Source organism: Equus quagga, unplaced genomic scaffold (assembly GCF_021613505.1).
Source record: "Equus quagga isolate Etosha38 unplaced genomic scaffold, UCLA_HA_Equagga_1.0 73442_RagTag, whole genome shotgun sequence".
Lineage (NCBI taxonomy): Eukaryota > Metazoa > Chordata > Mammalia > Perissodactyla > Equidae > Equus > Equus quagga.
This window is the reverse complement of record NW_025802777.1, coordinates 10,480,812-10,508,431: the sequence shown is the minus strand read 5'-3', so window position 1 is coordinate 10,508,431 and position 27,620 is coordinate 10,480,812. Positions and strand designations below refer to the sequence as shown.

Genomic DNA, 27,620 nt, shown 5'->3' with positions numbered 1-27,620 from the left:
GCAAGATTAATGGGGAGGATAAAAAGAAAAGATACATTAAAAAACAAAATATAGAAGCAAAGGGGGAAATCAGTACACAAACATAGATTTTAAATAGTAAAGAATATTATAAATAACTATTCACAAAAACTTTCCAAACCAAAAGAAATGAACAAATTTCTGGAAAAGGGTAAATATCCCAAAATTGGCACAAAAGGCACTGGAAAATTTGAATAGACCAACAATCACTGAATAAAATGATATGATCATCAAACCTTTCCCAAAGAATAGCTGATTTTTCAGGTCAGTTCTAGCATTCTTTTGAGAAATAGATAATCTTTACCTTATTCAGTTTGCTCCATAAAACAGAAAAGAAGGAAAGCATCTCAACATCTTTTATGAGACTAGTGTAACTTTAAATACAAAACCAGCTAAGGATAATACAAAGTAAGAAAATGATGGACTTATTTCACTTATGGACATAGAAGTGTATAAATAAAATATTAGCTAACCAAATCTACACTGCACTTAAAAAAAACCCATGAAATACAAGGATGGTTTAATATCATTTCTACATTTTTCACCACATTAATGGACTAAAGGAAAAAATCAATTATTACCCCAACAGATGAAAAGTGGCATTTGAAAAAAAATATCTATTTATGATTTATACATTCACACAAAATTTGCAATAGAAGGAACTTCCTTAACTTGATAAGGACTATATGTACCAAAACCTGCAGCAACTATCATGGATAATGGAAAAACTTTTTAGATGCACATAAATTATGACCAGGAACATTAGGAAAGACAAGGATGCCCACTATCTATGCTACTATCTATTACCAGAGATTCAGGTTAATGAGATAAGGTAAGACAAAGAAATAAGATATAAAAGAAGTAGAAGAGGTAAAACTGTCATCTGCTTAGGAAATTTGACATAAATATAAACTAAATAAGAGTTTAGCAAAATTGTCAGATATAAGATCAAGTTACTAAAATCAGTATCATTATCTCTATAGTAGCAATAGCTAATTTAAAAATATAATAGAAAACAAGACACCATTCACAAAGGAAAAAAAAACCCCTGTAAATATCTCAAAATCAAACTAAAAAAGACTGTGCATCACCTGTGAAGAGCAAATTGTAAAAGATCTGACTAAATAGACATCTATGTTCATGGAAGAACGAACATCTTCACATTGTAAATTTGGTAACTCTTCCTAAATTAAGTTATAAAACCATTGCCACTCCAATGAAAATTAAGAAACTCAAAAATCATGATAAATTATGGCAATAAAAAGGTCCATGAATGCCTAAGTCAAAAAGAATAAAATGAGTTTTCCTTATACTGCGTGAAGACATGTCTCAAAGTTATAACAATCAAATTAGAATAGTAGTGATAAAAGAATAGACAAATAATCTAGTGGAACAGAATACAGACCCCAAAACAGACCGATGTCATAGAGACATGGGTTAAAAACCCTGAAACTGCTTTCTATGTATCCTGGAGTGGAACAAATAAGTTAATGGAGGGGAGATGATGGGGGCCCCAGGTTACTCATTGTTGGAGTAGGAAGTTACACATAAGAAGGTAAGGCTAGGGCCAGCCCTTATGGCCTAGTGGTTAAGTTTGGTCTACTCCACTTCAGTGGCTCAGGTTCGGTTTTTGGGCATGGAACCACACCGCTCATCTGTCAGTGGCCATGCTGTGGTGGTGCCTCACATGAAAAAAAAAAAGAGATTGGCAACGGAGGTTAGCTCAGGGCAAATCTTCCCCAGCCAAAAAAAAAAAAAAAAAATAGGGTAAGACTAGAATGAACCCTGTGGAACTGGATTAGAGTTGGAGACATTGATATAATCTCATATTTAGCTCAATAGAAATAGAGATGGATAGATACAGAAATAAGTATAGATATGAACTCTACCTGGGTTTGTACAGATGCATATATTTCCCAGCTCTGTTCACTGGTGGGCCCTAGAAGCAGTGGCACTCCAGGAGCAATGAGCACATCTGGTGCCCAGATCTTGGTTTCTAACACCATTACCAAATAAAAGAAACCAGGGCTCCTCGGAGAAACGACTGATTCTAGGGCTGGGTCAGGGCCCTAGATAAAATGAGCCCAGAGCATCCAGCAGCACCAGAAAGTAAGAAATGCTTAAAATATATATATAAGGGATATATCAAAGGGACACAGGAACCAACCTGAAATAATTCCCAATGGAACAATTTGAGTGACAAAATAATTAACATAGTATTGGACTATAATCTAATGTATAAAATAAATATATATAAATCTATGCAAATATAAAAGATGACTGCATAAATAAACAAATGGGTGAGAAGATCTTCCTTACAAAGTAAGATTCCTTACAAATCTTCCTTACAGAAGTAATCCAAATAATATATGTAGATACTTCCTGATCCGAGAGGTGGAGCTTAATTCATACACACCCACCTCCTTCTCCTGTGTACACTTAGTGATGAGCTTCCAAAGATTAGAGTATGAAAAAGGAAAAATGGTAACTTTATAGCAGAGAAACACAGCAAAAACTATTTTAACCACATGATCAAGGTTATCACCACCAATGATAAGCTCTGTTGCTATGGTGTGCCCTTGACATGCTATGATGAGAAGTGCATTTCGCCTTTACAGTATCCTTCCTCAGACTCATAACTCCAGCCCAATCATGTGAAAGACATCAGACAAGTGTAAGTTGAGGGACTGTCTGCGAAATACGTCACCTGTGCTCTTTAAAACTGTCAAGGTTATGAAAAACAAGGGAAAACTGAGAAACTGTCACAGTCCAGATGAAACAGGGAAACATGACAACTAAATGCCCTGTGATCCCCTGAAATGGATCCTGGAACAGAGCAAGGACCTAGGAGAAAAACTGGTGAAATAGAAATAAAGTCTGGAGTTTAGTTAATATCAACGTACCAATGCTGGTTTCCAATTTATTTCTTACAAATGCACCATATAAGCAGGAAAAATATGGCCATTAGATGAAACTGGATGAAGATGTACAGAATCCCTCTCTCTTCAACTTTTCTGTAAACCTAGAATTACACCAAAATAAAAAGTTTATTCAAAGCCAAACAAAGACATGCACATATAGGGACTTGATATATGATAAAGATGGTACCACTTTTTCACAACTTTTGCCACGAGAACACGGGTGTTGTGAAAACCACTGCTGAATCTAAGCCAAAATGGGAAAGGAAAAGACTCAGATCAACATTGTTGTCATTGGACATGCAGATTTGAACAAGTCTACCACTGCTGGCCATTTGATCTACAAATGCGGTGGGATCAACAAATGAACCATCGAAAAACATGAGAAGGAGGCTCCTGAGTTGGAGAAGGGATCCTGAAGGGATGCCTGGGTCTTGGATAAACTGAAAGGTTAATATGAGTATGGTATCACCATTGACATCTCCCTGTGGAAATTTGAGACTGGCAAGTATTAAATGACCATCATTGATGCCCCAGGACACAGAGACTTTATCAAAAACATCATCACAGGCATGTCTCAAGCTGACTGTGCTTTCCCTGATTGTTGGTGCTGGTGTCAGTGAATTTGAAGCAGCTATCTCTAAGAATGGGCAGACCCATGAGCGTGCCTTTTTGGCTTATACACTGGGTGTGAAATAACTAATCGTTGGTGTTAACAAAATGGATTCCTACAGCCAGAAGAGATACGAGGAAATCATTAAGGAAGTCAGCACCCACATTAAAAAAATTGGCTACAACCCCGACACAGTAGCATCTGTGCCAATTTCGGTTGGAATGGTGACAACATACTGGAGCCAAGTGCTAACATGCCTTGGTTCAAGGGATGGAAATTCACCCATAAAGATAGTAATGCCAGTGGAATCATGCTGCTTAAAGCTCTGGATTGTATCCTGCCACCAACTCGTCCAACTGACAAGCCCTTTTGTCTGCCCCTCCAGGTCATCTGCAAAATTGATGATATTGGTACTGTCCCTATGGGATGAGTAAAGACTGGTGTTCTCAAATCCACCTTTGCTCCAGTCAACGTTACAATTGAAGTTAAGTCTGTTGAAATGAATCATGAAGCTTTGAGAGAAGCTCTTCCTGGAGACGATGTGGGCTTCAATGTCAAGATCGTGTCTGTCAAAGATGTTTATCATGACAACGTGGCTGATGACAGCAAAAATGACCCACCCATGGAAGCAGCTGGCTTCACGGCTCAAGTAACTACCCTGAATCATCCAGGTGAAATCAGTGCTGAATATGCGCCTGTCAGGGATTGTCACACAGCTCATATCCTTGTAAGTTTGCTGAGCTGAAGGAGAAGATTGATTGCTGTTCTGGGAAGAAACTGGAAGATGGCCCCAAATTCTTGAAATCTAGTGATGCTGCCATCGTTGATATGATTGCTGGCAAGCCCATGTGTGTTGAGAGTTTCTGTGACAGTCCTCCTCTGGGTCACTTTGCTGTTACTGACATGAGACAGGCAGTTACTATGGCTGTCATGAAAGCAGCTAACAAGAAGGCTGCTGGAGCTGGCAAGGTCACCGAGTCTGTCCGGAAGGCTCAAAAAGCTAAATGAATATTATCCCTAATATTTGCCACCCCTGTCATCTTAATCAGCGGTGGAAGAATGGTCTCAGAACTATTTGTCTGGATTGACCATTTGAGTTTAATAGTAAAAGACTGGTTAATGACAAGAATGCATGGTAAAACCTCCAGAAGGAAGGGAGAATGTTTTGTGGACCATTTGTTTCTGTGTGTGTGTGTGTGTGTGTGTGTGGCAGTTTTACGTTATTAGTTTTTAAAATCAACACTTGTTAATGGAAACGACCAAAAATCTGTTGCAGAACTTTGAGATCCGTTAAAACAAAGTTTAAGGAGGAAAAAAAGCGGCACCAAAAATCAATGGGAAAAGGATGATGTTTTAGATTACAAAGCACAGCCACAAAGCCCTCCCAGCCTGCTGTGCGCTGCCTTTTGGCAACAGGACTTTGACTTTCCTCCCTCCAGAGGGGGAGTTGATTTCTCACATGTCCGGGAGCAATTTGGATTTCGAGGTCTCCAGAAGCAGCCCAGTGCCAGTGCCACAACACTGTCATCTTCTCCTCATTTGACATCTCCTCTCTGAGTATTCCTGGCTTGCTAGATTCAATTGTGACAATTTTGTGCATTTGCATTATTTCCTTTACTTTCTTTGGTCTTTATTATTCAGTTTACTTCCTTTTGCATTCGTTAACATTTTAATTGCAGCAACACTACAATTTTGCTTCCTTACGATTGAAGTAATCTGAGACCACTAATTTCAAACATAATTATATTTTCAGAGGTTTGTTTTGGGCTAACCACCTCCTAGGGTGCAGAAAGACTGATGGAATGGCAGGCAGGTGGCCCTGAGTGCTCTGGAGGTGAGTAAAGTAGGTGAGGGTGGTTGGGGGGACAGGAAACACAGACCCCTGAACAAGTTAGGGAGGAGAGCCAGGGCCAAGCGTGGGGAGAGAGTGTTCCAGGTAGAAACTACAGCAAATGCAAAGGCACTGAGGTGAGAACATGATCAGAGAGGTCAAGAAACTGCAGAAGGGCCAGTGTGTGGGCAGTGGAGGGAGGCCCAGAGCGGTAAACATGAGGTCAGTTGGAAAGTTGACCTGGAACAGTTTGTGAAGCCCTTGTTGACACGGTGAGGTCTTTGCAGGATTTGAATTGTCAGGATTTTCAGTTCCCAAACTGGGTGCCAAGGAGCCCAGGGCACCACAAGAAACTCACAGATTGCCTGGGAATGTTTTTATAAGTAGAAGGAAATACAGCAATTCCTGACATCTCTTGCTAACTAACTCAAGGTAGTTCACCGTTTCAACATTAGATTGTGCTCCTTTTCTTTCAATGATGCCATAGTTTCACAAAGCTGGGGTTTCAGTGGTCACTGCGATAAAAAGCAAGTAGCAAGAAAAATCAGCGTGGAACAGAAAATGAGGGTGGTGGTGTCCAGTCTAATTTCAAGGCTGGAGAAAGAGCAACATGTCCAACAGGTGCACCTACCCCATTAGTAAACGACTGTGGTTAAGAATGAAATTAAAATACTCTTTCTTTCAATGAACGTGTATTTTTTTCAAACAGCTACTTAGCTGTTATAACATAGATATTTGTTAGTTGTTTGGGTCTAGCTATTTAATAATTTTTTTTTTTTTTGCCCCACGGGCACTGTGAAAAATCATTGCGACACTAAAGGTGCTCTGAGCTGAGAAAGTTTGGGAAGCTCTGCTCTGTGCCCTTAATCGGAGCTCACTTTCGTTGATTCTGAATTCCTTTCAATAGACTTGGGTTTATTTTCTTTTTGGTAGCTTTAAGCTTTCCCTTGGGAATGATTATTAAAAATTAAAAAAAAATTTTGTATACCCATGTTCAAAGCAGCATTATTCACAATAGCCAAAAAGTGGAAGCAACCCAAGTGTCCATGGACAGGTGAACGGATAAACAAAATGTGGTATATCCGTACAACAGAATATTATTCAGCCTTAAAGGGGAAGGAAATTCTGACACATGCCACAATGTGGATGAACCTTGAAGATATAGGCTAAGTGAAAGAAGCCAGACGCAAAAGAAAAAATACTATATGATTAGACTTACATAAGGGACCTAGAGTGGTCAGATTCATGGAGACAGAAAGTAGAACAGTGGTTGCCAGGCCTGGGGGGAGGGGGAAATGGGGAGTTATAGTTTAAAGGGAATAGAATTTCAGTTTTTGAAGATGAAAAAGGTTCTGGAGAAGGAGGGAAGTGATGGTTACACAACAACATGAATGTACTTAATACCGCTGAAGGGTACACTTAAAAAATGATTAAAATAGTAAACTTTATCACAATAAAAAAATTGCTCTTCCAAATTCATGGGCCACGGTCGCCATTCCTAAGACATAAATTAAGATTCTCACCTACAGAGGGCGCCATTGACAGGTCCCAGTGCATCCCCCTTGGGGGAAGCTCCAGGTTTCTCTTCTTCCCAGCACGGGTGCCCCACAGTCCTCAGCCTGCCAGCCTCTCCCTCACCGCCCAGAGACCTTTGCTGAAGGGTTTTACTACTGTTGACCAAAGGGAGACCAACTGGCAAATCCATGACTACCCTTCTCTTTTCTTCCTTCTGGGAGAGACAAAGTCACGAGAGAAGCCAATGTGGTCTATACGTTTCACCACTTAAAATGGCTAAGATGCTAAATTTTATGTTGCGTGTATTTTGCCACAGTGAAAAGTAATTTTAAAAAAGTAAAGGTTATATAGTGTGAGGCCTTTGAGGATTTGAAGAGCTGAGATTTGACTGGCATTTTGGAGGGAAGCCAGGCCCCAGAACTCAGGCACGTCACAGAAGGCTGAGAACCAGGGATGCTTCTGGACAGAGGAAGAGGATGAGGAAATGAGCCAGGACTGAGGAGGCCGACAGAGTGGGCCAGAGTGGGTTATGTCAGCTGACAGGCTAAGCTTGGTCTTTCAGAGCCTTCCTTCCTTTGGCACACTTTCCTTTCTGAACGCAGAGAACTGGGTAGGAAGAGTGCCTGCCCCACCCCACCCCCCTGGGTGGGGAAGCAAGGACAAGACAAGAGGGCAGAGAGGGGGTTGGGGTCTCTGGAGCAAACTGCCCCTCGCTCTCAGGGAGGGCTCAGGGGGGGCCAGATTCCCTGCAGTTTTTGCTGAAGGCAGTGAGTCACTGGCAGCAGAAGCAGCCTCAGGGCTTCCACGGGAGGCCAGCACCTTCCAGTCTCCGAGCGAGGAGGCAGTGTCCCTTTTCCCAGGGTGGACTCCACACCCTCCTCCAGAAACTGAGCTTACCACTTTGAATACTTGGGAAATCTCCCACTGAAAACTCCCATGGATCAGAATTCAGTCATTCACAATGCTCCAGGAACCCCCAAAAGTTTGCTTGCGCTGCATTCTTCTTTTACGAAGAGTAAAATATGAATCACATATAAGCAAACTGATTGCACATTCTAAAAATAAACGAAAACTCGTATTTAAGAAAACGTTAGAGAGTGTCAAGGAAGCAGTACAGATTTAGCCCAATTTCCTGAAATCCTACGTCTAATTTAAATAGGTTATGGGCTTTTGGAGTCAAAATGGACTGCAGAGTCCAACTTTTTCATTTTGCAGATGTGAAAAAATGGGAGGCTGGGAGGTCAAATGCCCCCATGGGTGGCTCCTCCGTGAGAGGCTCCTCCGTGGGACCAGTGGCAGAGGAGATGCTACAGCACTTGATCGACGCCCTTGACCTTGGATGGGCTGTTGCACGGATGTCAGTTCTGCACCCATATTCTTAAAGGCCTCCTTCCGTAGGCTTTTGGGCCAAACTTTCCCCACAAAAGCTTTCTAGTGCAGCCCCGGTGTTCGCAGTCCTCAGCGAGCCGGCTCTCTGCTATTGATGCGGCTTTTTGGTGCCAGCTCTATAAACAAACCACCATTTGTTGCTTTCTAAAAATAAGCCTTTTTAGCTCTGGACAACATTTGGCCTCCCTCTCCTGAGCTGAAAGGTTGGTTTCTTTGAGGCTGACAAATGGGGGCTTATGTCTTCTCCGAACGGTTGCAGCCTGTCTTTGTTGAAAGCCCAAATCCTTCCCTTGATGGTACAGGTGAGAGGACAGCTCAAGGCTGGAGTTGGAGCGCCCAGCACACAACATCCTTCGAAATATGCTTGGCTATGTGGGGAGGGAGGTAACCAGGATCTCAAGAAAGAGGAAGAATAGGGATGCAACTTAGAACTAGAAAGAAGGGGCGGGGTTGCTTCGAAAGAAAAAAAAGTCAGGAATTAAGACCTATAACTTACAATGTCCTGCAAGGATGCCTCTCACACACAGAACGAATGTCGTGGCTATGGAGGCACTTCTCAAACTCGTGTGCAAGAAGGGGCAAGATCGCCAAGGGTGCCATCGCATAGAAAGGGACACTTATTTTACTCCATCTCGGCATCCATCCCCTAATTTCTGCGCCTTTGCAGTGAAAGAGGCTTCAAATCCTGCCACAGGTGAGGTGTGAGTCTGCATGCTAGGTTCCCTTCAGAGACAGGGAGATGCCTGCGGTACCAGGGCCGGCACCATGGGCGTGGGATCTGCACAATCACTCAGGGCCCCATGCCCAAAGCCCAAACTGGTTTAACGATCGGCTGTCGCTATCTTTTTATTTTTTTTGAGGAAGATTAGCCCTGAGCTAACTAGTGCCAATCCTCCTCTTTTTGCTGAGGAAGGCTGGCCCTGAGCTAACATCGATGCCCATCTTCCTCTACTTTATACATGGGACGCCTACCACAGCATGGCATTTGTCAAGTGGTGCCATGTCCGCACCCGGGATCCAAACCAGCAAACCCCAGGCCGCAGAGAAGTGGAACATGAGAACTTAACCACTGCACCACCGGGCTGGCCCTGCTGTCACTATCTTGAAATTCTTAATATTTTTTTTACTGTGGGATAATTGACATATAACATTATATTAGTTTCAGGTGTACAACACAATGATTTGATTTTTGTATATATTGCAAAGTGATCTTCACAATAAGTCTAATTAACATCCGTCATTACACATAGTTATAAATTATTTTTCTTGTGATGACAACTTTTCAGATCTACTCTCTTAGCAACTTTCAAATATGCAATACGGTACTTTATGGCTGCCATGCTGTACATTAGATCCCAGGACTTATTTATTTTATAACTGGAAATTTGTACTTTTTTAATTTTTTAATTTTTTTATTTTTAATTTTTTCGAGGAAGATTAGCCCTCAGCTAACATCTGCTGCCAATTCTCCTCTTTTTCTGAGGAAGACTGGCCCTAAGCTAACATCCGTGCCCATCTTCCTCTACTTTATACGTGGGACACCTGCTACAGCATGGCTTGACAAGTGGCGCGTAGGTCCACACTCGGGGTCCAAATCAGTGAACCCTGGGCCGCTGAAGAGGAACATGCGAACTTAACTGCTGTGCCACCAGGCTGGCCCCTGGAAGTTTGTGCTTTTTGATCCCTTTCACCCACTTTGCCCACCCCCTACCGATGCCTTGGGCATCCACCAATCTGTTCCCCCTATCTATAAGCTCATTTTGTTTTGTTTCTTTTTTTTAATATTCCACATATAAGTGAGATCATATGGTATTTATCTTTCTCTGACTTATTTCACTTAGCATGATGTCCTCAAGGTCCATCCATGTTGTCACAAATGACAAGATTTCCTTCTTTTTTATAGCTGAATAATATTCTGTTGTGTATATACCACATCTTCTTTATCCATTCATCCATCGAGGGACACTTAGGTTCTTTCTATATCTTGGTTATTGTAAATAATGCTGCAATGAACATGGGCTACATATATATTTTTTTTAATTATCTTAATGATTTTTGAACAAGGGGCTCCACAGTTTCTTTTCTTTTTCTTTCTTTTTTTTTTTTTTTTTAAGATTAGCCCTGAGCTAACATCTGCCGCCAATCCTCCTCTTTTTTGCTGAGGAAGACTGGCCCTGAGCTAACATCCGTGCCCATCTTCCTCTACTTTATACTTGGGACGCCTACCACAGCATGGCTTGATGAACAGTGTGTAGGTCCACATCCAGGACCCAAACCAGAGAACCCCAAGCCGCCAAAGTGAAGTGTGTGAATTTAACCACTGGGCCACGGGGCAGCGCCCAGGGGCCCCACACTTTTGCTTTGCACCAGGCCAGTAAAGTATGTAGCTGGTCCTGGTTAGTACCTAGCTCGAAGGGCTGTTGTGAGTATTACTGTCTGGGGAGCACTTTATGACTTGGCTCACCCTTCTTCAGCCTGGATTCGCTTTGGTTGCGGCTCCTCTGACTGTGCTGAACAACCAAGCTATGACTGCTTTTTATTTTTTAAATTCCTTCACAGGAGAGAGTTTAGGGGAAAACTGCCTTGGTGGAAAAGGTCATTCCTCGTCATGCCCCAGGTGGATTTTACAAGAGTTTCCCCTTCGTTGAAGCCTGTGCTTCCCTCCCCATTTTCCTGCCCTGAGTTTTTATTGCACCCCAAAGTTTAGGTATTTGGCTGTATAATATTTAAAGACAAGGAAACGGGACAGGGAGGTCATTGGTTTCCATTTCGTTGGGGGCACAAAGGGACTAGGAAGTATGGGGTCCAGAGAGGAAGAGAAATGGAATTCTTTAATTTTCTTGCACGATTCCAAAATTCTTAAACAAATCAGGTTAGTACTAAAATCTGATTGAAGAGCCATTGGCTGAGGGGCCACGCAGAAAGAAGGCGGGTTCCTCTCTCTTCTGTCCCACTCAGTCAGCGCTCGGCCACACTGCACTGCCCCCTCTTCCCAAACGTCTTCCCACTTTGGCCACTTTCCCCTTCTCTCTGAGCCTGCAAAGCCCCAGCCCAGCACATGGCTATGCTCCCCTCCTGACCATCTCCCTGGACCCATTTTGTTGTTATTTATTTATTTATTTTTAAAAAAACAGCTTTATAGAGATATAATTCACATACTATACAACTCACCCATTTAAAGTGTACAGTTCAGGGGCCAGCCTGGTGGTGCAGCAGTTGAGTTTGCATGTTCCGCTTTGGTGGCCTGGGGTTCACCAGCCTGGATCCCGGGCATGGACCTATGCACCACTTGTCAAGCCATGCTATGGCAGGCATCCCACATATAAAGTACAGGAAGATGGGCACAGATGTTAGCTCAGGGCCAGTCTTCCTCAGCAAAAAGAGGAGGATTGGTGCTGACTTGGGCTAATCTTCCTCAAAAAAAAAATTAAAGTGTACAGTTCAACAGGTTTGGCATATTTCATTATTAATTGCTTTGAAGTTTTGGTAAGTACATATAACATAAAATTTACATTTTAACTGTACAATTCGGTGGCATTAACTACAGTCACGATGTTGTGCAACCATCACCACTATATAGTTCTGAAACTTTTTCATCACCCCAAACAGAAACCCTGTACCCATTAAGCAATAACTCTCCATTCCCCCTTCTCCCAGCTCTGGGTGACCTCTAATCAATTTCTGCCTCTATGATTCTGCCTATTCTGTATATTTCATGTAAGTGGAGTCATACAATATTCATGGTTTTGCATCTGGGTTATCTCACATAGCATAATGTTTTCAAGGTTCATCCATGTTATACTGTGAATCAGACGTTCATTCCTTTTTATGGCTGAATAATATTCCACATTTTGTTTATCCAGTCATCTGTTGATGGACACTTGGGTTGCTTCCGCCTTTCAGCTAGTGGGAATACTGCTTCAATGAATATTGGCATCAAGCACCTGTTTGAGTCCCTGCTTTCACTTCTTTTGGGCATATGATCCCTGGACCCACTTTTGACCCTTCCAGTCCTGCCGCACTCAGCAGCCAGAGTAATTTTTATCAACATACACTTGATAAGGTCACTCATCTGCTTAGAACCCTTTGCTGGCTTAGGATAAAGACGGAATGTTCACAAGGGGGGGATAAAGGTGGAAGTGCTCACCAAGGTCTCCGGGTCCCCGAGCTCCGGCCGCCGACCTCTCCACATCACCTCGTCCTTCCCTTTTCTCTCTGCTCCATCCATTCTAGACTTCTCTCCATTCTTCTCTGGAGCCATGCTTCTTCTGGCTTTCACACATGCTGGTTCCTTTTTCTAAAATGTTCACCCTCCTCAAACACCTAGCTTTTGCCAGCTTTTTCTTGGCCAACTCTTGCCATCTTTCTCATCCATCTTGCACTATAAAGGTCCCTAACACCACCCTCCCTCCCTCTGCTCAGATTCCCCTCTTTTGCCTCCTTGGCCCCTTGTCATTCAGGCCTCTCAGCTCACTTGGCATTACCTGTTCAAGGCCTGCCTTCCTTGCTGTAACAATGACTAATATGGACTGAGCACTCACTAGTTCCAGGCCCTGTCCCACCCATGTCACTTGTATCAACTCCTTAAAGACTCACAACAAGCCTGAGCACTTCACAGATAGGGAACCCCAGGGGAGCTCTCACGGGTAGTAACAGCGCCCACGCTGGCATCTGGAAGGAGTGCAAACCTACAGGACAGTGGTGGCAGCCCCCAGCCCTGAGGCAGCATGGGTCCCTTCCTGTGCCAGCATCCCCAGCGGCGCCAGCATCCCTTAGCATGGGATCTGGCACACAAAGCTACCCAATTCGTATCTAAACAGGATGGATGAATGAAAGGAGGGAATGGAGAGTATATGAGGGACCTAAGTTTTGAGAACAGGTTACTTACTGAGTGGCTCCTAAGTGTTAGGTATCCTTACTCACCCTCCCAGACTCAGTTTCCCCAATCTAGAAAGCGCATACTAATAAGTCCGCGGGTTATTGAGAAAGTTGAGTATTTTAATGCAGATTTTTAAAAGCATTGTGCCTGGCCAACCGGGTCCCACTCCACAAATACTGACGTTTAGCGCTTGCCGCTCCACCCCGCGACAGGGAGGAAGGGGCCGAGAATCCCAATTCAGCCGACCCTGCCCTTGCTGCAACACCGCGTGGGACCCAATGTCATCCAGCCCTCCTGCGTCCTCGCGGTCCTCCAGGTAAGCCAGCGCGTCTCCGCCTCCTCCCTCCGCGCTCTGCGGCGTTTGCGGGGCTGTTCGGGCCGGCCGGGGCAGTGAGCCTGGGCCCGCCCTGGGACCTCATTATCTGCGTTTCCGCGTCAGGCCCGCGCGAATTTGGCAGAGCCTCCCGCGGAGTCCGGGAACACTTTGTGCGGAGCGCCCGCCGGCCTGGGCCCCCTCTCTCCCGCCGGCGCCGCCTGGCCGGGACGCCACGCGCGGCGCGGGGGGTTTCGGTCGCTGGACCCAGGTTCCCGCACCCGGCGCGCAACCACGGAGCCCCCACGCACTTGTCCTCGGTTACCCCGAGCCGGGGCCAAGGAATCAGCTCCTCGCCCACGGGCTGGGCGTTCAAACGTGGGTCACGCCCAGCGTAATGGAGAGGTTCGGAAAGATGCTGTGGCCCATTTTAAAACAAAGCCCAATTATTAGCGCTCGGTGGCTGTTTCTGCCGGTCCAGTGTCAGATCCTCTGAGCGCTACAGACAACCGGCACCCAAAAGAAGCGTAGTCGGAGAGAAAGGCACCAGCTCTGGAGCCATTTGACCCATTTTGAGACCCCTCCCTCCCCCCAAGCTCGTTCCTTTCCTGGCTGCGTAAGCCTGGGCAATGCGCGGGGTCTCAGTCTCCTCTTCTGTGAAATGGGGCTAACTATGCGTGCTTGGTGATTCTGCATACGGAGCGCGGCGGGTCGCAGGGACCTCAGTTCCGCGGTCTCACACCTCCAGGACCCCACCTTCTCGCGTCCCCCGCCACGGCCTCGGCCCCGGCCCCGGCCCCGGCCCCGCCCCGGGGACGCTCGGGCTCCACGCGCGGCGCTGGCTCCGAAGTGCGTCACCGGCACCGGCCGCGCTCCTCCGGCGGCCAGGGCGAGGCTGGCACCGGGCCCGCGCAGGCCGGGCCAGGGGTGCCGGGCCGTCTCCGGGGCGGGGACCCGGGCGTGGAAGGCGCTCCAGTTGCGCGGCCCTCGGCGCGCTGTGGAGGGCGCCCTCCGCGGCGGGCAGTGCGCCAGGGACCGGCCTCCGCTGCCGCGGGGCACGCGAAGGCTACACTTTCCCTTCGGCCCCCCTCGTTTCCTCCCGCGCGGCGGCAGCGGAGATTTCCTCTCGGGGAAACTGCGCGGATCCTTCCCAGGGCTCCTGGCCCCGCCCCGGTTCTCCGCCCCCTCCCCTTTGCTGGGCAGCCGGTGCTGGCCCGCGCCGGGAAGGAGGCTCTGGCAGCCGAGGCTGGGGAGTGGCGGGGGGCGGCGAAGCCGGCTGGCCACCAACTCGCCCCGCCATGTGACGCTGTTCTCCGCCCAGCGACCCCCCGCGCGCCCCGGGCCCGCGCCCGCGCTTCGCAGCGCCGCGCACCATGCTGCTGCCGGGACACGCGCGCCCGCCTCCCGCGCCTCAGCCCGCGCAGCATCCCGGCCTCCGCAGGCAGGTAGAGCCGCCGGGGCAGCTCCTGCGCCTCTTCTACTGCACTGTCCTGGTCTGCTCCAAAGAGATCGCAGCGCTCACCGATTTCTCGGGTAAGAAGCGCGGTCTCTGGCCTTGCGCGCCCGGCGCCGCGGTGCGCCCAGGTGAGCCCTCGGCTGGGGGCAGCCGCCCGAAGGGGGCACGGCCAGGTTGGATTAAAGTTGGGGCGCGCTCATAGCCAGTTTTCTTGCCTGGTGTGAGCCGTTGGTATATATAGGTGGCTGCGTCTGGGGTGGTGGCAGGGGAGCCCCTCTAGAAGGAAGGTGGGTAACAGTATTTGGAGTTTCTCGCCCCGCTGTTGACCTCGTCAGTTTCCCGGCATCAGCGACCCAACTCTGAGGGATGCGTGTCCTCTGGAGGCTCCCGAAGCTGAGCCCTTTGCCGCGCCCAGCGCTGTAAAATACACGTGTTGTGGTCCGACGAGCTGCATTTGGTTTACCACCCGCGTAGTCCAGGTGCGCCCCAGCCAGCCTCCCAGGTGTCCACGTAATGAGACTTGCCCGGGAGTTACCTGACCTAAAGTCTGCGCCGGCAGGCTGGGAGGGAACCCCGCGGGGACGGGAGGTCCGCCAGAGAAGCGGTGAGAGATGAGCAGAAGTTTACAGAACAGAGAGGAGACTGAGGGGCATGACTTGATCGCCAAAAGGTACCAGCGTCCCCCCTCTCCAGTCCCAGTGACCCTTAAACAATAACGACTTCCTTCTCCCGGTAAACGGTGAGGCTTTTCTTTCCGGGGACTCGGACCAAGGCTCCGGCAGCTGATCTGAGGTAGTTCTGGGGTTGTAGGTGTGGCGCCGCAAAGTGAAAGAAGTTTCTGGGTTGATGATGGCTATAGGAGCCGCGTTCTTATATTACCGCTGCCCTTGCTCAGAGTCGCAAACGTCCTTGCAATTGTAACAGACATGGGTCTCCCTCTGACGAGGCTGGAGGCCTTCAGCCTTTCCCAGCCCCTGTCCGGCCCAGGAAGCAGCTCTGAACCCCACTCTACCCCTTCTCCGGGATCTTCTGCCAAGTCCAGGTTTTGCGTATCACGGCAGGGCCCTGCCAGCAGGGTCTTTTGCAAAATAATCATGGTAAACAGAGTCACTCCTCAGCCCTGTGTGTGCAGTAGACTAGTACATGGCAGAGAACCCTGGCAAACCAGAAGCTGAGTTGAGTTTCTAGTTTACTTACAGAGAGTGTCATTGTTAGCTGAGAGCCCTTAGGTCAGAGGTTCTTTGCTTTGAATATTTAATATCAAGGCAGTGTTTCTACCTAAGCAAAGGAAGCCAAAATATGCCTATTTGGCAAGCAAACCGTGGTCCTTAAAATCGAGCACCACAGCATCAGAATGCTGTGGATTTTAAATGTGCTGGGGAAATGCTTTTGAAGTGTTATTGACTTTTTTTTTTTTTGGTAATAGAACTTTCTTGGCTGCTAGAAAAGTCCTGATTTGCTGATTTAAGCTATGGAAGAGCAGTTCTGAATTCAGCTACCGTCTAGCTCTGAATATGGTTAAGGAAAGAAGTGAAAGCAGACAAGCTTTTTGTGTGTGTGACATCATTGCAACTGAACAAATATTGCTTTAGGTAAATTGCAGTGTAACCATTAGATTGTTTTCCCAGATTATAGACACTTTGCGTTTGTTTCTTCAGTGAAGCAATTGTAATACTTGTAGCGGTCTATAGGTTACCACCCAAGTTCAGAATTTTCTGTGTGTGGCAGCTGTTACAGAGGGTGAGCAAACCTGAGCTATGGAACAGGGACGCTGCATCTTAAGGGAAATGGGTGCTTTGATACATAGATGCTTTGGTACATGTTCTTCTGAATTATGTAAATGATAAAAGGAATTTCCTTTTGCTTTTGGTGTGAACCGGAATTCCAGGGTTTAAAACTTCCTGAGCCAGCAGTAGGTAGGTGGTGATATTGCCAGGTCCATCCACAAGCAGCCCCCATTTTTCCTCTGCTCAGCCCTGCCCTCCAGAGATCTGAGGACTGGGGAGAGAGTGCCAGGTTGCCTTTTTGGGAGAAGAAGAGAAAAATAATGTCCTCCCAAACCAGAGACACATTCAAGTTTAAATTTGAATTCTGTATTGTGTTGGCATCAGAGAAACATGAGAAAAGGTCCAGGGAAGAAAGATGAAGTCTTCCAAAGTTGATTAGTTTCCCTTGAAACTTAACGAACCTTTAGGGACTCCATAACCATGTGATATACAGCATCAAGGAAAATTCATAAGCTCCAAAGATAGTCTGAGTGTTGGGCTGAATGTTTTAGTCAAACCAGTGGATCCTGATCACATAACTCCAGCACCCCCTCCTCCCCCAACACCCAAGTCCTCAAAGCCTGATGCCTGCTTTCCCGGGGACAGGCGGTCCTGTTCCTTTTTATGAACTTGGAGGGGTGTGTGGAAACCACTGCCCGTAAAGAGACAGTGGACTCTCTCCGATGGAGCTTTACAATAGCAGAACACTGGAGAACGGCATTGGCAATGCAGATGCTTGTTTTCCTAAAAAAGGGAAACATCAAAAACTGAAACGCGGAGGGGGAGGATGGAGGGACCTTGGGACCCCTTTACTCTGTGAAGAAGGGGTTGGAGGAAAGATGGTATAGCCATGTGAAAGAAACTGCCAGCATATCGGGGGTCCCAGCCATTGTCTGTACAGTGTAGGGCCTCCAGGGAGATTAGCAGGGCAGAGTTTTGGAAAGTTGCTTAAGCCTTTCTCTTCTTTGCAGCTCTTCCTTGAGCCTTTTCCTGGGGCTGTCAGCTGGTGTAGTTTTCCTGGGTCATTGGGTTTTTGAGCCCTGGGGATTCCAGCATCGGGTCTCACTCTTAATAAGCCAGAAGCTGTGTCTGGCTTCCTCCTCCCCCTCCACGCTCGTGACTTGTGCTAATCACCTCCAAGCCTGCTGGGAAACAGGCTCCCCAAACACCCTCTTCTCTCTCATCCCTGAAGATATTGAGATGCTGCCAGCGACCACTGGAAGGCTATCATCACTGCATTAAAAACGGATCCTAGGAAGACAGGAGCATTTCATGCAAAATTAGTGCCTCTGATCCTTAATCCCGTACTCAAATGTGCTTGGCTGGCATCCATTTTCCTCTTTGGGATGGAGTTCTGTTCTTTTGACTGCATTCCCAAATTGAGGATTTGGCCCGAGAGGTCCAAACTGATCATTGATTTTTTTTTTTTTAATAAAAGTATAATGTCAGCATCAACTTTGCTCAAAGAGCACGGCAGGGGTGAAGGCTGAGAGGAGAGAGGGGTCCCACTTGGGGTTCCAGCCATAAAAAGTGAAGGATCCTCTCCATTTTGCCCTGCCTTGAAGAGTGCTGTTTCAGTGTGTCTCTCAACTTAGTTTGCATGTCCCTCAGTTTTTGTTCATTTTTTGGGTGGTTTTACTCTCTGCTCAGAGCAAGCAGGGTCTTTTCTTCTCTCCCTGCATCTTCCCTTTCTCTTCTGTCCTTTTCCTTTCTTTTCTTTCTTCTTAAAGAAGTTCAAAGTGATTGATGGGCTGATGGGGAGGGAAGGAAAGGGTGAAAGATTGTTCTAGTTCCCACTTGGATTCAGAGAAAACTCCTGACTTTTCACAAAGTAGTCGTGACCCTGTGTCTACACGTTTGGTTTTCTCTAGGGCACAGAGTGGTGAATGTGGGAAGCAGAAGGGAACGGAGATGAGAAGCAAGGAGAGTGGGGCAGCCTTTAGGGCCAAATGTCCCCAGACCTCAAAGAAAGGTCATTGCATGCTGGAAGGGGGTCTCTGGGCTGATGTCCTCTCCCCGCCATCAGTAGCCCAAGCACGAAATAGTGCTTGTTACCAGATCGTTTGCAGCCCAGCAAATGAGCCCGACCCTAGCTCCTTATTTCACTGGCCAAGAATGTCAGAATGTAGAAAAATAGTAATTCAGTTGATCTTGGGGCCTCCGGGGTGGGACCCAGGTCCTGATGGAGTCCATTTAGGAGCGGTTGAACCCTTCTGTTCTGTTTAGGTAAGCAGTGAGTCTCAACCCTGGCTGCACATTGGAATGGCTTGAGTCTAAACAAATGTGTGGGTGCTCAAGAAGCACCCCAGAGCTTCTGATTTAATTGGTCTGGGGAGAGCCAGGCATTGATCTCTTTTTAAAAGCTCTTCAGGCAATCCTAGTGTACAGCCAGAGTTGAGAGCACCGCTGTGGTGTTCAGAGGGCAAGGCTGCCTGTGCCTGTGCACCAGTTCATCCGCAGGCACACAGGCATGACGGGGGGTGTCCCTTCACCACCACCCCCACCCGCATCCCGGGCTCACCACCAAGGAGGTCAGGATTGTATGTTCCCAGCTGTCAGTTTGTCACTGTATCCCAACATAGATATATGCATACACACACACACACAGAGCTCTCCATTTTATTATGACTTCGTGTCACATCATCCTTTTATTCAGGAATTGTCTTCACTTTCAAAAATTTTATGGAGTGAAAAGCCAGCTCGTAACCAAAGAAAAACAAACCCAATGTCTGAAGGAGTTTTCCGGCTGTCACAGAAGAAGGGAGATGAAGAGCAAGCATCTGAAACTGTTAGTCTGTTTCCATGGAAAGTAACTACATTTGAAAAGTGTTCTGCCATCTCTTTCTGTAGCAAAGAAGAGGAGTCTGGGCGAGCAAGTGGCCCCATTATTGATGGCTTTGGTCTCCCAGGCACTTTATTGGAAAGGGCAGCCTAGCAGCAGTTTCAGAGAAGGAACAGAAAGGAAGGGAGTAAAAGTTAGTTAAGCATGGTGTTATCTGATTTCATCCTCGTAGCAACCTTATGAGGTAAGTATTAGTCTCCCTTTACAGATGAGAGCCCAGCCTCGGAGAGTTAACGAACTTGCCCAAGACCACCTATCTGGGGAGCAGAGCAGAGGCAGACTCTAACAGGAGCCCAGGGATGGGGCCAGGTTGGGGGACTTGGCCTGAGTGGGTGCTGAGTCGGGGGGCAAAGCCAGAAAAAAAAGGAGCCACAATTTGCCTAACCTTTCTAGATAGTTCACAGAGTGACTGCCACTGTTTCAACTGCCCGCTGAGTAGACTGACCTTTTCCCATTTCTTCCTTTAGCATCTTTTCATCCCACTCCATCCAAAGCAGGTGCGTACACAAGGCAATCCAGTGGATGTAGGAGAAAAATGTTACAACTTCTGTTCTTTTCTATTTGTTTCTTTTCTATTCTTTAAAAAAGGAGTTGTTTTGCTTATAATTTACATATAAATTGTTGAACAGTACATAACTTAAAATTAAATGTATGTATATTGGCGAGATGTGTTCTCAAAATGTTTTTACTGATAGGATTCGTGATTTAAAAAATTTGGAGGCCACTGATCTTCTCAGCCATCCTGTCAGCACCTTTAAAATTCTTGAAAAGGCACCACCTTGGGGGTGATGGACGTTGAAAAGACAACTGCTCCCCTCTTAGCCACCCCATCCCCTCCGTTGCCCCCTATCCCAGTTCCACAACTGCTAGTAAAATTTAGAGGCAGGATTTGAACCCCGTACTTATCTGGTTTCAAAAATCCATACTCTTGTCATTCGAGCTAAGTAATGGGGGGTGAGGACACTGTGAAGTTTATGATATTGGGTCGCTATTTTAATAAGCTGGTGTGTTTGTATCCTTCTGGGAGGAAATAACCTTCCTTAATATGATAAATCCTAAGATTTTAGTAACAAAAGGAGAATCTCAGATGGGGGCTGACCAAGTCACTCTAGTCTGTTCTCTCTGAACTTCTCCTTCCCCTGGGGGTCCTCATGCTGCTGCTCCCCCTTGCTGGCCCCTATGGGTGCACCATCTCAGTTAAAGCTCTGCCCCAGGATAGGCAGTAACTTCTTTGCTGGCTTCACTCAGCACAAGTAAGAGAAGTTGGTGAGTTAAAAATGGTGTTACTGTATCAAGCACATAAAGCTCTGTGTGCCAGACACCGTTCTAACAACTTCATGTGGATTAACTCGTCTAATCTTCACAATCCTATGAAGGGCACACTATTATAATAAATTGAAGAAACCGAGGAAAAAAGAGACTAAGTAACTTTGGGGATTGGAACCCATGCAGCTTCTCTAATACTAAGGTGAATAAATTACAAGTCCTTTGGAGCAGCACCACTTCTGTAATGTTTTTATCTCTTGATCTACCATAGTCAAATCTTTGCCAGGACTTACAGATATTGTCCGTTCCATGTCCTGTCTAAAGATAGCACCATCTGGCCTCAGAGAACTGATTACCGAATAGGATCTGAAATCTGTTTCTGGAAATATGGTAGAACTGGTGTTCTGAAATTATTTTCCCAACAGAACACCTAGAGCTGCTGAATAAAATATAACAAACACTCTTTAAATGCATGAGCAAGTCACTAAAAATGAGACACATTCAGGCAACAAAAATGAAGACTGACCAGGCAACCAGAGAAGTTAGCTGGTTCTGATCCTATTGCTACACTGGGGTCTTTTAATGGTCTTTGCAACCAGGACTTAACAGGCACGTGAGGGCAGGAGACAAGGCATTAGACCAATGAGCTGGAGAAATTATTCAGAATGCAGCAAAAGAGGTAAAGATACGAAAAAAAGTTTATAAGACATGGAGTATGGAAAGAAGGTTCAACAAAATCTGATCAGTATTCCAGAAAGACAGAATAAGGAAGCACTCAAAATGTTTGAAAGGCAACGCTCAAAGTGATAATACCTTGGGATCAATTTTCAAGAATTGATGAAAGATTCAGATTCAAGCGTCCCAAGCAAGATAAATAAAAATAAATTTATACCTATTATATTAAAACTATAAAATACTGAAAAAAAGTGGCAGTCTTAAAACAATCAGAGAGAAACAATGTCATCTATAAAAATCTTTGCCAGAACAACAGTCAGAAGCCAGTGAAATATTTTCCAGGTTTTGGAGGGAAAAAAAACTGTCAGTGCAGAACTTCATACCCAGCTAAACTATCTTCAAGAGTGAGTGTGAAATAAAGACACATTTACCACTAATAAATCCTTACTGAAAGAACTACTAAAGGATTCACTTCATGAAGAAGGACACTGAGTCTAGAAGGAAGGACTGAGATATAAAGAAAAGAAATGGTACAACTTCTAATGCATTTTACCCACATTCTTCGCTCTGTTTTTCTACTTGTAGAGTGCCATCTCCTTGCCTTGAGAGAGGTGTTCTCTAAGACATCTTGTCCTTTTGGCAGCTAAAGTCAGGAGACAGTTTTCTGACCCAGTTGAGCTCTCCCACTGACTTATGACTTCCAGCCCTGAAGTACCCAAGACTCCTCCCCAGGGGACCATCAGTTTCATGGTGATTACACAATGGGAGTTCAGTACCAAAGAACAGGAATATTCTAAAATCTTTTAAGTACCAGATGCTGTGCTAGATATGATACAGGGCTACTCCAAAGAATCAGTCCCAGCCTGGGGAAGCTTCCTTCTCACTGGGTTCATGGATACACAGATAAAACAGTTTGAGGGAGGAATAGTAGATTTGGCAGGTCACATTCTCCAAGTGGTACCCAAACCACAAGCTTGGAATTGAGGGTTTAGTAGTGTGTCCACAGACCTACCAGACAACTCTTCCCATACGTAGATTTTACACTTCCATACCTGCCCTTCTGGACACCTGTATCACTTGCTCCCTCAGGCCCCTGGAATTGATTTTCTCCTGTATTAACAAGTTAGAGAGTGAAGTGATGCTTGGGGTTCCTTTCAATCTGAGAGGCGAGTTTTCCACACACAGAGAACAAGGCAATATTAAAATTCAAAACTCAGGCCGCTGAATCTGCAATGTATGTTTGCAAACTGTCTGATTTCATGTCTGCCTCAGATGTCCTGTGAATACAAATTGCCTCATTTGGGGTTGGAGGAGCAGGGAGGAAGAAACCTAAGAATGATCTCCAAAACAAATCTTTAATTCGGATGAGTATAATAGAATGTAATCCTGTTTCAAGTCTGTCAGCATTCCTTTGATGATTACAAATGAGTCTCTTTCCCCCTGCAATGTGGGGGAATAATCTGGGTAAAATAACCCTTTTTGTCTGCAAGGGCCTGTGTGATGCTTTCTCGTGACAGCTTTCAGCGTAGTGTTTCAGTCTGAGAAGAGCACTATGCTACGACATCCTTTTTTCCTTCCTCTTGACGTAGAAGATTTTCCTTCTTTTTGTGCTCAGCGGCTTCTGAAGTTCTCAGGCTTAGAAATCATAAGTCATCAGACTCTGGAACAAGAGAGACCCAGCTCACTGGGCCTTCTTCCCTCTCTGCCTGTTTGACAGGAGACAGGTGGAAATGAGAATGCATGATCTTATCTAGAAGGCCAATTTGTACAGCTTTTGAGGGATACGCTTTGAGGAATGCACACAATTTTACAGTCCCTTTTCTATTAAAAAAATATGTACACCGAACCCACGTTCAGGCTTACACACCTCTTTTTGTCAATTTGATTGTGAAATGAAGGGACAGTCGTTTTTAAACACCTTCCTCTATCCTCCGAGGCCTGAGTGACTAAACACACCTTCCAGAGCACTGAATGCTTTGTGGACAGATCAGACACGATGCAAAGACCCAGCGCCATCCGTACCTTGGGTTGAAAAGGACCCTCTATGTGGACTTGGTTCTGGAAGGCTGTGGAGAGTTCCACAGAGCAGGTCTGTGGTCTTGCCTCTTCTGCCTCTTTGAGTTTCTGTGTTTGTTGAAACTTTAGAATTCACGTGCAAATCAGAGATCTCTTCTGATTTCCTTTTGTTTTTAAAGCTACATGCCCTACAGGACTATTTTTTTTCCAGAGTTATTTTTAAATAGTGTTATTGCTCCCTGATGCCATAAATCAGCACCTTGAGGCAAAAGGTCTGTCCCTGTCTCAGACTGCTCTGTTCGTCTGTGGCTCTTCAACGTGGGTTGAGTTATCGATATTCACCAAAAAGTGCCATGTAATCCTTATGGTAGATGGCAACCTTCACCTGATGAAAATGTAGCTTGGCCTAAGGTTGAGTCTAAACCAATGATTCTCAATCCAGGGAGATTTTGCCCCCGAGGATATTTGACGATGTCTGGGGCAGTGTTATTTTTCTCAACTGGGGTTGCTACTGACATCGAGTGAGGAGAGGCGAGAGTTGCTGTTCAGCATCCCACAGTGCACAGGACAGACCCCACCACGAAGCATGATCTGGTCCTCACGCTGGAGTTGAGGAACTCTGGGCTAGACCAGCAGGCTTGTCTTGTTTTATTTTCTGCATATTTGGAATCTGAGCAAGGTGGAAAAATTTTTAAAAAACCAAAGTGGAGTCTGGAGTACCTAGAGAGGGCTCTGTGGCATTCTTCTTCAAGGCCAGCTGGCCTTCTGCAGGAAGGCTTCAGTTCCTCGAAGCCCAGGAGATGGAAATCCAGCCACAGCTGTGCTTCTACGAACCCTCTCGCCCAGTGGGTTTTAATTCAGGCTTTTCCCCTCCTCTTTCCTCTATGGAACTTGCTTCCATCTTTGACCCTTTTGCCCTCCTCATTTCAAGCTGAATGTTCACCACCATGAATGTCAAACAAATATCGCTCTGAGAAGTGTTCAGACTTGAAGTCGGTCCCTCACTCGCCATGTGAGGATGCCTTTGCAACACCTCTCAATTATTTCACAACCTCAGTGAAACAATTGCATGTCGGGGGAGGGGGGGAATTTGATTTTGAAATTTTGAAAAGGAGAGAGAAGAAGTCGTTAAGCCTGTGTGGAGATCTGCTTTTCCTCGGGGCCTCCCGCTGCCTCACACCACCTTCTCCTCCTCTGTTCCTGCTCCCATCCCTTCTAGTCCTCTCTCTCCCACCCTCAGCCACCTCTGCACGCCCACATGCAGACAGCTCCTGGCGCACACACATACCCACTGATATTTCTGTGAAATGTTGTGTTCACCTCTCTGTGCTGTGTATTACACCCTCTCTAAAGACACAGGTTCAAGGATGTTTCCAAGCTAACTGGCATAATGAATCTGCGTAGTGATGAATCCGTGCCACGCTGTCCACCACTCTGTGCTGAATGTTATATACTTACGAGCGCACATTTGAAGCTTATGTGGTGCTGGGGTCCAGCACCTTTGTGGAGCCCACCTGAGTAGAAGGAGAATCAAACAGATTCCTCTGAGACCATTGCTGCCTCCCCTGCTCAGAGGCCGCTAGACCAAAGGACGGCCACCCACTGTCAGAGCTTGTCCTCCTCTGTCACCCCTCTCTCAAACAGGTTGCAACTCTAATTAGAATATTTCTTTCCTTCTGCCCAACGCAGAGAAAATATAATATTGTTTCCAAAAGAGCGAGCAGGGGCACCGGCAGGAACGGGTGTACGGTGTTTCTACAGTTTCGTGACTCAGTACCTCTGAATCTCCAAGCATTTTAAGAGCTTTGTCCAAAAAAAAGGTCCATTGTGTGGCTCTTGGCACTGAAGAAAATAGCAGGCCTGTCAGAACTCCATTTCAGATTTAATTTTAAAGTGGGTGATGCAAGAATGCTGTCCACAGAGGGCCTTGCTCCTTTCTCATTCTCGCCCATGTGGACGTGATAGAACCAGAGGGTGCAGAATGGGTTCGTATTAAGAAATCGACGCATCTTCCCTTGACACCCTTTTTATAAAAAGTTGTCATTTTCCTAAGCAAAGAGTAGTATGTCTTTAGAATGAGTATGGCTTTCTGCAATAAAGTAGAAACTTATTTGATTTATACATATGTGTATGTAGATATATAAAAAGATGTTTGGCTATCCATGTATCTCTCTCCCTCTGTATATATAATATATATAATGTTATATATATTTTCAGAGCATTTTCTTGCAAGATCTTAAAAGATATTTGACTATCCATCTTTCTCTCTCTCTCTCTGTGTATATGTATAATGTATATGTATAGTCAGAGCATCTTCTTGCAAGATCTTAAAAGATATTCGACAGTCCATCTATCTCTCTCTGTCTGTATATATCTAATATATATATGTTATATATGTATTCAGAGCATCTTCTTTTGAGATCTTAAAAGATATTCAACTATCCATCTATCTCTCTCTAAGTATATAATATCTACCTATTCAGAGCATCTTCTTGCAAGATCTTACTTCTCTTTTTTCAATACAATTTTGAGGATGCAGGCCTAGACACATTATTGCTTTTTCTACATACCCTATGCATCCAGTATTTACTTCTGGGTATAGATGTTATAAAAATAAGCAGGAATAACTTTTTAATGAAGTTGCTCTTTCCTTGTTTTTTTCCCCAGGACATTAAATAGTGAACGGTGATTTTTCTCATCACGTATATATTTTAATGTAGCGTATGCATTCTGTCCTCTATGTCTGCCTTCTCTTGTTAATGAAGATTATGTACTATATATTTTTTAAGAAAGAACTGAAGCATCACGTTCAACCCCCGGATCCAGCTGAATGGGGAATAGGTTATAAGCTTCTGGGCTGGGAAAATTTCTCACAGTGTTACCGAGCACCAGCCCACGTGGTGGGAGTGACTTTCTATTGGATTCTATTGGACTTTCTATTGGCCCAAACCAGTCATTTGGTTCCTGAGTCCAGCGCCACTGGTCGTCTGCAAAAACACCTCTATTTCCTTCTTCCTGGTTTCTAGAAAACTCCCTTGAAGACCGAGACAGTCACTGAATTTAAGAGGCTTTTTTTACAGCAGGAAATTCAGCGCGGAGACCCCATACACAACATGGATGGCACCAGGTTGGACCCAACATAAAATCGGTCCATGGACAAGATCAGTCCCTGGAAACAGAACACAGATGAAACCCACCTCGGCTTTCCACAGTCCCAGGTCTGTTATTGTGAGGAAGCCCTGACCAAAGGGAAGGTCTTAGTTAATCGCTCCTGTGCATGTGGCTAAACACACACACACAAAAGCGAGGGGCCTTTCATCCTTAGAAGACAGTCAGACAGCGCCATTTGGAGCAAAACCAAACTACAGACTCTGTGGAACCTGTGGAACCTTCTGGAACGTGACTTGAGTCTACTCTGCACCATTGACCTTCATTATCCACACATTCTCTTCCTCTGGGAAGGTAAATTATTAGGTGGAGTAGCATCTGATATATTAGTTGAAAGCTTTACTTTATGGAATGTCAGATGTTCGTGATTCAGTCTCACAGGTTGGGTTCAAAGTGCAGTGTTGAGTGTTTGGTTGTAAATTAATATAATTATCATTGTTGTTCAAGTGCTGCGAGGAGTGGACATTCCCTGACAATATCTGCACTTCAGGAGGCTGTGGGGAAGGGTGAATTGGCTGGAATCACAGAAGCCTGAGAACCACAGGGTTAAGTGATTCTCGCTGAGGGTATTTGGGGCCCAGGGCTGATGCCATGGCCTATCCTGCATCCTTCCTCCATTGGGGTTTTTTTTTTCTTCATTGGCACCTGAGCTAACATCTATGGCCAATCTTTTTTTTTCCTTCTTCTTCTCCCTAAAGCCCCCCAGTACATAGTTGTATATTCTAGTTGTGGGTCCTTCTGGTTGTGCTATGTGGGACGCCGCCTCAGCATGGCTTGATGAGCGGTGCCATGTCCATGCCCAGGATGTGAACTGGCAAGACCCAGGGCCGCTGAAGTGGAGCACATGAACTTAATCTCTCGGCCACGGGGCCAGCCCCTCCATTGGGTTTTAATAACATTATCACTGGGGAATAAGTCACAAAAGGACAGTATGCAGACTTTAGGACAGAGCCAT

General features: G+C 45.7%; 1 protein-coding gene and 1 pseudogene across 6 annotated transcripts in view; both read left to right on the top strand.

The window, feature by feature from the left end:
- The first annotated feature begins 3,193 nt into the window (after positions 1 to 3,193).
- On the top strand, positions 3,194 to 4,557 carry LOC124234359 (elongation factor 1-alpha 1-like; annotated as a pseudogene).
- Positions 4,558 to 13,556: 8,999 nt separating this feature from the next.
- Positions 13,557 to 27,620, top strand: part of LOC124234329 (protein eva-1 homolog C-like) — a 115,994-nt gene continuing 101,930 nt past the window's right edge. For 2 of the 6 annotated variants that reach the window (XM_046651653.1, XM_046651651.1), the window contains exon 1: positions 13,560 to 15,060. In XM_046651653.1, coding sequence (XP_046507609.1) covers positions 14,850 to 15,060 — 211 coding nt within the window. In that variant the 5' untranslated portion in view covers positions 13,560 to 14,849. Of the gene's footprint in view, positions 15,061 to 27,620 lie in introns of all 6 variants that reach the window. The other 4 variants (XM_046651652.1, XM_046651647.1, XM_046651649.1 and 1 more) reach the window with 4 other exon arrangements.